Genomic DNA, 9,519 nt, shown 5'->3' with positions numbered 1-9,519 from the left:
GGTCAACCGCCGCCTTGCGGGGGGAGCCGTGAGCGGCGGCGGCGGGTGGGGCGCGGCGCGGCCCCTTTAAGAGGAGCGGCGGCGGCGCGGGGCGCCCATGTGGAGGTGCTCCATGCCTTGTTGTCCTCCGCTCCCATTGGCCGGCGCCGCGGTGACATATTGTCATGGGCCGCGAGCGCACTGCGGGGGGAGGGTGGCAGGGAAAACCCGGAGACCGGAGCGACGCGACGCCGGGACGGGGCGAAACCGGGGGCCGCGGCCGCCCGCCTGCAGTCGGCGGGGCCGTCGGGACGCCCCCGGCGGGGGCGTCCCGACGGCCCCGCCGGCTGCGCGGGGGCGGCCGCGGCCCAGGCCTCCCTCCCCGTCCCGTCCCGCCCCATCCGACTCCGCTCCGCGTCTTGCCGCCGCCCGCCGCGTAGTAGCGGGGCCGCGCCAGCGCCCGCCTGTTGTGTTTCTGTTGCCGCCCGCCATCTTGTCGCCAGCGCTGCTGCCGTCGGGGCGAGCCGCCGGGCGGCGCGGCGCCTTGCGGCCCGGGCCCGCGCTACCGGGGAGGAGGAGGAAGAGGAAGAAGAGGAGGAGGCGGCCGGGGCCCCCGCCATGAGCATCGAGACGCTGCTGGAGGCGGCGCGGTTCTTGGAGTGGCAGGCGCAGCAGACCGCACGTGGTAAGGGGACCGGCCGCCCCGCGGCGGGGAGGCCGCCTGACAGGCCGGGGGGTGGCGGAGGAGGAAGGACGGCGGGGGGTGCCGGTGCGGGGCGCTGCCGCCGGGGGAAGCGTGTGGCCGCCGCCGCGCGGGGAAGTGACAGGGCGCGGGGAAGTGGGGGGGGGGGGGGTGCGGGGGGTGGAGCGCGGCACCGCCCCGGCGGGGGCTCCCCGCGGTCGGGCCCGGCCCCGAGGGTGTCCGCCCCCCCTTCCACATCCCCGGTGGCCCCGGGTTGGGGGAGGGAGGGGGGGGCGCCCGGCCGCCCCCGCCCCGCCCGCGGGCGCGGCGCCGCCGCCGCGGCGCGCTGCGTGTCCCCGCGCGGCGGGGCGGGGCGGGGGCGGGGCCGCGCCGCGTGACGCGCCAGGCGCCGCCCGCCACCACGTGCGCGCCGAGCGGCGGTCGCCCCGGCACGGGAGCCCCGCCCCCTGTCCCCCCCCTCCCCCCCCCCGCCCCGCCCAGGGCCGCCCCGGGAGCGGCGCCCCCCGCCCGGGCCCGCGCCCCCCGCGCCGTGGGCAGCGGCCGGCGGCGGCCGGGGCCCGGCGGTTCCGACGGCTGTGACGGGTAGGGGGCCGGCCCCGCGCCCGCCCGCCGCGCCGCCGCAGGGGTGGTGGGGCCGCGCTGCAGGCCGGGCGCAGTGACAGCGCGGGTACCTGCGGCAGGAGCCGGGGGGCGGCTCTTTGTGTGCCGCCGCGGCGGCCCCATTGTCTGGGTGATGAGTCATGGCTGAGATGGGAGATGCGATGAGGCAAGAGGGCCCGGGGACGTGCAGGGGCGAGAGCCGCCCGGGTGGGGAACAGAACCGGGAATTGAGGGCTGCGGTGCTCCGTCGGCCGGGGCGGGAGCCGGCCCCGCAGCCCCAGCGGGGCGGGCGGCCTGTCTCCCCCCCCCGCCTTAAGCCAGTGGCAATTCCCTTGCCTTTCTGGCCAGACGCACTCCGGGGCTGTCGATACCTGCAGCCCTGGCCATAGCAGCGGTTAAACGCCGGAGAACTGGTGTAAGCGTTTATTACATCTGCTGCTGCTGGAAAAGATTTTAATTATTATCCAGCTGCCCCACGTTATGAGACCGTTTTGTAAACGGATGCAACAAGTGAGGGTCTGGGATGTGTTGGAAGACGTGCCGTGCCGACTGCGGGGCAGAAGGGGCCGGAGTGACCCGGCTGCGTTGCGCTGGGTGACCTCTGAAGGCTGAGATCGTTTCTGCGTGGCGCGCGGGCAAGGCAATGCACCAAAAAAAAGAAATGGGGTGGAATACAGAGCAGGAGCGCGGAGCAGCACACACGGGTGCGTGGGGATGCTGTTCCGTAGCAGAGCCCGCTTCGGGGGTACCAGCCTGGGTGAGCTGCACAGTGCCCAGCGTGGGCCCGGCGGTGCCCCGGGGGCTGCGCGTCATGCGTGAGACCCACCGTTAACAGCTCCTGCTGTGACAGACGTGGCAGGGCTGAACTGACAGCGCAGCAGCGGCGTGGGTGCAAGTGTGGCCACTTCGGGAAGGCGTGAGCACCAGGAAGATGTGTGGCGTGAGAGGGAGGAGCCCGTCACTTGAACTTAGGGTAACAGGAAGGTGTCAGGGGAGAGCACGAGCAGAGAAATCACTGGGAAAGACAGTTTGGGCAACAATACAGCATTCTAGATTGTCTTCTTTCCCTTGCCGCCGTATTCCTCCCCTGCCTCTTCAGAGGAGTGTTCAGAGAAGCTTTAGGGTCTGCATTACACCCACAGTTACACTGCGTAACTCCAGGGTCCAGTCTGGCCTTGAAATCAATCCAATTCAGGAACAGCATTAAACATGTAAAACAAAACTGATAAAAAGCTGCTGGGTCCAGAGCCGAAGGAGGTGCTGCAGAGTGCTCAGAGCGCTCTGCAGCACCCGTCCCTCAAGAGCAGGACAGGACCCTGCCCCAGAGTCCCTGCTGAGGCAGCGGTGAGTGTGGTCTGCGGCCGCTCCTTGTGGCTCTGCCCAGCTGGTGGCCAGGCCCTCCTGCCAACTAGGTGGCAAAATACCATAAATACTCAGGCGGTTGCTTTTTATGAGGAAGAAAATGGATAGAAGGACAAATCATGAAGCTTTAGGAGAAAGGAGAGCGGAATGGCTTTGGGAGGGAAGAGGGTTAAGGTACGGCTGGTCCTCTTCATGGGGATTCCCGGTGACCTGGAGCACTGCCATACTCGCACATGAAAACGCGGTGTGTGGGGCGTCACTGCTTGTCCTGCTGGCCTGGAGAGCACCGTGGCCACTGCCCAGCCGGAGAGAGGTGGTGGAGGGCACCCTTGGTGTGCCGTTCGTGATCAGGAAGGAGAGCTTTCTGAAAAGAGGAGATGAGGAAGGATTCCCCGGAAGCAGACAGCAGTCGGGTCTTCACGTTCTGCTTGGACTCCCTGGGAGGTCAGGCCAGCAGCTTCTGTCACGGCTTTGTACGTCTTTTTGTGGTTTATAGCTACTGGGGGTGCAGCATGAGTGATCCCCAGCTCTGGGGACAGTGCGGGTGCAACTGCGGGAGAGCTCCGTGGGCTGACCTGGAACGAAATGAAGTCCCTCAGGGAGCAGAGTGGGGTCTGCAGAGCTGCGAGATCGACCCCTGCCCCAACATCTTCCCCCTCCTTCCGCGTAGTGCATGGTGCCACGTGTGACCCTGGGGACTCATGAGGCACGGGGAGAGGTGCGTGGTGGAGCGGGGCAGTGGTGTCCTGGGCACCCCTGAGCTGCCTCCTGCCGCGTGTCACAAATAAAGTAGCGCTTGGCTTTGGCCTCAGGTCCTGCTGTAGTCATTGAGCTGCATGTTTCTGTCAGCACACATGTGGTGTCCAGGCGCTTTCAAACCTGACACGAGTGTCCCAGAACGTCCCGTTTCCCCGCCATAACTGGTGTCTTTGCTCAGGTCTGCTCTGTTTCCTGGCAGATGACACATGGGGCTTCTCCTGCTCCTCCAGCCTCTCCCACCAGTGGAAAATCAGACCATGTAGGCTTCGCTTTTCTTAATTTGTAACCAGAGCAGTCGTGTGCTGGCAGCTCTCTGAGGGCCGTTTATTGCTTCGGGGAGTTGTTGGGACACTGGTTTTCACGTGGAGCCTGCCCTGCTGCCAGCCTGCGCACGGCGCTGTCGCCTCTTGTGTCCCCAGGTAACCGGGCACTGCCTACAGTGTGGTTTGAACTGTGTTTACAAGATGTTTACCCAAAAGCCTGTGGAATATTACATGTTATAGGTATTAATATTTCAGAGAACACAATTTCAAATTGCTGAAAAAAGCTGAGTCAAAATGCATCAGGTGAGATGTACCCGTAAGAACGACAGCTTGACAGAGGAGAGCGACGTGGTACAGATGCCACTGGGACCTCGGGGGTGAAAGAGACGCCGGTGCTGTGGGGGTCCGCGAGTTGTGCCGCTCATTATGAAAGAGGAGTTCAGAGTTTGCTGAAACACTTGCTGGAGTTTAGAGGACGCAGTCCACATGGTTGGTTGTTGTCTCCCCGGTAAACTGGGAGCAAATGAAATGCAAGTAACAGGCTAAGTTAGAGGCAATTGTGGGCTTACTAATTAAAGAACTATCTGGATACATCTAATATTTTTTACATCTATAGAATGCTCACTCTTGATGACACTTCCACGACACAAACACTTCTGCTATTTACTGACTTAAAATAGTATTTTTTTGGAGGCTCTTTCCCTCGTGTGCTCATTGCACATCCCAGTTTGATCCCGCGCGTCTCCTTGGGTTTGTTGGGTGCTTTGTGCTGGGTTGTACGACTCGGGAACGGTTCCTTACAACCGCGTGTGACGGGTTTATGCAGATGTACAGAGAGAGGTAACGAAAACGAAACCGCAGTGGTTTGGCTCGTCATTCGTACTCCTGTTCGTGCGCTCAGCAGACCCGTTCTCCTGCACGATGACAAATGTTACGTAAATGATGATACTAGTAATAATGTTATTTGGATCTCATTAATTTTGGGGGGAAAAAACAACAGATTAGAGGGAGAGGAGGGGGATAGTTGATGTTATGCATTTCTTAATATAATATTAACACTAGGGGAATGCAGACAATAACAGACACGCCCTGGACAAAACACCATGTTGGCCACACACTTCAGTGTTTGATTCTTTTGGGAGTCGGGATTTTGAAGCGCTCTTGTCTCATCCACATCTGTGCTTTCATACTTCATAACATTGCTGCCGATAACCCTTTTTTTCTGTAAACAAGTGGCTCACGTGTGTAAATGCATATGTGTACACATGCACAAACCCGCAAACTGAGATCCTTTTGCTGTCTGTTACTTGTAAACTGCAGGGACATTTGACTTGAGTTCGAGGGTGGCTGATTTCTTTGAATGTAGGTTAATCCAAGAATGTTTCATGATCTAAGAAAACAAATTTATTTAAAATTGCAAGTAACTAATACTTGTTTTCTTAGGGTTTTTCCCATAGATAACTCATCTACGACCCGCTCAGCTTCTGCTCTCTGCTTTGCTTGATGCTGATCCATTATGTTTATGGCTTTTCATTTTTTTCAGTGTTGCCAGCAAGGGTGGTGATGGAACAGTAAGCGTAGTCCTAGTCCTTTCCAATCTCATCTAACGGCTGCTTTGGCACACGTCTTAATTGCGTGGGGCTGATAACGGGATGTTGGTGGCCAGAGGGGTCTCCCCTGGCTGCAGTGCCACCCACCTCCTGCTGGTGGGCGAGGAAGAGGAGCAGCTCACGCCCAGTACCCGTGTTCTGGCAGTGGCTCCGTGCTGTGCTCGGTGTGGTCCTTCTCCAGTGTCCCGCAGCAGGTCTTAGGGTGTTGAGACACATCTCCAGGAACCCCGTAGGGCTTTTAGGCCGTGTCTGGATGCCCGCAGGTCCTGAGCGTCCCTGGTGCGTGTGGCCACGTCCTCAGTCATCGCTGGCCTGCTGCAGGCAGTGCTTCCACCTGCATTTCTTCAGGAGAAGTTAAAGCACCTCCTGACAAACAGTGCAGTGTTTATCTTTTTCCAGAGGGTTGCAGGTACGGGAGAGCCGCGCTGCCGCCCCAGATGATGCCTGTGCCCCGGCACGGGTGGGAATGGCTCTGCCAGACACCAGCACAGCTCCACCTTCTGCTGTCGGCCTGCCCAAAGCAGGGAATAAACCCAGAGCAGGCTGGCTGCTGGAAATTAATTGCTTTGCGTAATCCTAACCCGTTTTGTTATTCTAGTGCTAGACTAGCTGTTGTGCTCACCTTTTCCTTTCTTTTTTGTCCCTTTTTCTCCCTTGATGATGGGCACGAGCCTGGCGCAGGCCATCAGGCCGGGTGGTGGAGGATGAGGGAGTCGCGGCGGCCGCAGAGGGGACCCCTCCCGCGTCTGTGTTGTCTGCAGGGTTCATCTCTCCTGATGTGTTCCAGTAACATTCCACCTGATTGTTTTGTGAGGCAGCACGGCATCCTGGGCGCACAGCGGGGCTGAAAGTTGGGAATCTGCTGTCCTGAGCCCCCCAGTGCCTTTTGCTGTGCTGCGGGGCATGTCAGTTGAATTTTGTGTACAAAATACTGGACTTCCCAAAACCTGACAAAACTGCATAAACATAAAAACTTTTTTTTTTTTTGAATTGATGAGAGCTCTGATCCGGAATGGAATCTTGTGGCTGTCGGTGCCGTGGTGTAATCATATTCAATATTTGAAAGGGTTTCCTTTCCTTAACTTGCTGCTTTTCAAGAATTTAAGAGCTGTCGTGCTGGGGAGCGCTGGCTGCACCCCCAGGGGCTCTGGTTCAGGGCAGAGCCACCCCTCAGCTGCAGTCTGAGGGGAAAAGTAAAACTGTAAGTCGTCCTTCGTTTCCCATCTGTATCTTCTCTACACATACAGGCATACGGGTATGCTTAGGAAGGGAGCGATAATACAAATACAAAATAGAGCCTACAAAGTTTGCAGGCCTTCCTTGCCCCCCAAAAAAGCAAAAGTCCCTTCCATTGGCTGATAAGTTGTTTCACCAAGGGACATCAAAGCATTTTATAGTCTTCAGGTGAGTTTTGCAGCACTTCTGAGAGGTCCGGGGTGGAAGAGCTGAGGCGCAGGGGCTTGAAGTGCCTTACCTAAAGCTGTGCCTCGCTAAGGCAAGAAGTAAGGTTGGACTTTCTGGTCCCCAGTGTCATGTCCAGCCGGGGGTGGAGACTGGAGTAGAGAAAGCCCCAAGACTCGCTGAACATCATACCATCTCCTGACTGGAAGCTGCGTGTGGTACATTGCAGAGGATGGGGCAGGGATGAATAAGGAGTGTTTTGTCTTGATGAGTTGAAGATGTCCCTGCTCATTGCAAGGGGGTTGGAGTAGAACGCCTTTAAAGGCCTGTTCCCACCCAAACTATTCGATGATTCCATGAAATCGGGTCTGATTGCAGATGGTACAATTCATTCTACTTGTTAGTTAAAGATTCCCTCGGGCTTTCCCTGTGCTTCCTTCAGCCTCTCATCTTTTTCATAGCAGCAAGTGATAGAAAAAATTTGTTTTCTTTGTGTTTCCGTGCTCAGGGTTGTATGTAGAAGCATGATGTATATCTGATGGTACCTCATGAGAGCCTACACGGTGGTGATGGCTCTGCAGAAGGCGGTGGAGGTGCTGTGTGTTCGCACACAGAGAGCGCTGCCAGCAGCTGTGCCTCGACGCTGTTGCTGGTAATGGGATTCCCGGTGTCCCTGGACAGCATGCTTGTATTTCTGTGTGTAGAAGAGGCAAGGGACAGGGAGAGACTGTCCGGAGTGACCTCGGCAAAGTGCTTTGGTGCCTGGGAGTCGGTTCTGCTCAGGGTACTGAGAGATGCTGGGAAGGGCATCAGACTCTATAGTGCCCACTCCCAGCTTTCCAAAACCACCTTGTGTGAACAAGACCGTCTGAATTTGATTTCCACTGTACAAAATTTTCGTCGCATTCCTGATTCTGTTTCCTTCATATACCTGTTTAGCTTGTTAAAAGCGTGTCCTTGCTCAGGGAGTCTCCAGCCCTATCTCTGACTATTTGTGTGGCTCAAAACATGCCAGGTTTTTGTACTGCAGCACAAAATGCTCCCTGGTTCAGTCAACCCCTCACATCAGTGCAGTCACATTACCATGAGAGAAGGTTTGAGAGGACTTGGCAGCACCTCACGTAGATCCGTTGATGATCTGGGTGCTGTCAGACAGTCGGGCAGAGCAGGCGTCTCCCTCTGGAGAATCTCCTGCTACCTGCTGACAGCTTGAAGCATTCAAACAAGTCTGTCACTCTGGTTTTGATTAGCTTTGCTCTCTCTTATTAAAATTGCAGTGGCCGAGTGGTAGGATCTTGCCTGTGAGGACATGCTGTAGTTTTGGGTGTGATGTAGACTGAGCTCTTGTCTGTTTGCAGTAAGTGCAGTGAACAAAGGCCATACCAAGTATTTTTGATGAAGAACACACGTTTAGTGTGTGTCTGGACCATCAGCAGATGATGCTGTAGGTTCGAGGTTTTTGTTGTGCAGGTGGACAGACTGGCAGTGGTGCTGTAACGTGGGCTGGGGGAGGATCTGGACTGCTCTGAGATCCTGTTCTCCTCTCCGGCTGCCGGCACGCTGGCTCTGGGAGTCAGACGTTACCTTTGGGAAGGGCCTTGCTGTGTGACTGAGAGCGGTGTCTGTGAATTCAGAGACAGCAGGGATAACTGCCCTGGCGCAGCCAGTTCAGTTGATCGAGGAAAGCTTCCACTCCTGTGCGCAGTTAGTGTGCTTTGATGGGCACCTACCCTTGGATTCTTATCTCCTTTTCTTTTTCAAGTACGGAGATAGGATTCTGGAGGGTAACCTGCCTGTTTCCATTCGTTTCTGTGAGAAGAGAGCTGACTAGTGTGAGCAGCCTGTGAAAACAATCCCTGGCATGGCCCTGGCATGAAGGTGCAGCAGTGGGCTCTTGTTCTCATCGTGGGGATCGAGGAACGTTACATGAACTGGTGTCGAGCAAATACGCTTACCTAACAGGCTGGTAATTAACAGACAGATCCGGTTTTGCCATGACTCAGTCTGTTACGTGAAGTCATTTAACCTGTCTTTGCTTCAGTTTCTAGAGTGTTAAAAAAGCCAAGCAGTGTGTCTGACTTAAAGAAGTTTGCAGCCGCTTGCATCCCCGGCGGCCTGGGACCTGCTTGCGAGCGGTGGGTGAAGGAGGGTCTCGGAGTCTCTTCTGTGGACACATCCAGTGTCTGGGCCTTTTCTTTTGTTTTAAGAGTACACAGTTTGTTTATCATACTGTTTATTAAGTCATCCCATGTTTACCATTCTTTTCCGACTAGTGCATTTGAAGAGCGTCGTCGTTGGCTGTGTTTCTGCAGACTTGAGCATGTCTCACTGTCCCGGGGCCAGAAGGGGAGACAGCGGTCCCCTTGTGTGCGTTGGGGCAGGTGGGCTTGGATCGTGCTGGTCGTCAGTGCTGCTTTTTGCTCTGAACTGCGGCACAGAAGCTCTTCAACTTGCAAATAACGGCTTATCAGAATGCGTTACTTTGTCTCCCTCTTTCTTAAACATGCTGGTGCCCAATGGAAACGCGTTGAGACAGCATCTCGTATAGAAACAGCTCTGTGGTTGTCTTCCCCCAGGTGAAGCTCCTCAGATGATGGAGCAGTCTGTAGTCAGTTGTGTGCTTGTTGGTAGCCACTCTGCCTGTCAGAGCCTGAAGTGCTTTCCTGCACTTCGTCCTGAATTCTGCAGAAAGGTACAACCAGAGTTTTACATCAGTCCAGCCTGCCAAGCTTTGGTGCTCGACACCGTCACGGCTGGAAGGCACTGGGGTGGTCTCTGTGTATATGGTGCTGTCCGTGATGGTTTCACTCTTTTAGCAGTCTTGATCTGTTTTCTTTGCCTT

The 9,519-nt window shown here is 56.5% G+C and overlaps 1 protein-coding gene across 1 annotated transcript in view; it reads left to right on the top strand.

Moving 5' to 3' along the window:
* Window positions 1-425: 425 nt before the first annotated feature.
* MNT (MAX network transcriptional repressor) overlaps window positions 426-9,519 on the top strand; it is a 48,195-nt gene continuing 39,101 nt past the window's right edge. Inside the window, exon 1 of the mRNA XM_074595242.1 lies at window positions 426-664. Within this exon, the coding sequence (XP_074451343.1) occupies window positions 598-664 (67 nt within the window). The 5' untranslated portion in view covers window positions 426-597. The remainder of the gene's footprint in view (window positions 665-9,519) is intronic.

Source organism: Larus michahellis, chromosome 7 (genome assembly GCF_964199755.1).
Source record: "Larus michahellis chromosome 7, bLarMic1.1, whole genome shotgun sequence".
NCBI classification, from domain to species: domain Eukaryota; kingdom Metazoa; phylum Chordata; class Aves; order Charadriiformes; family Laridae; genus Larus; species Larus michahellis.
The sequence above is the reverse complement of the archived record's forward strand: the minus strand, read 5'-3'. Positions and strand labels throughout refer to the sequence as shown.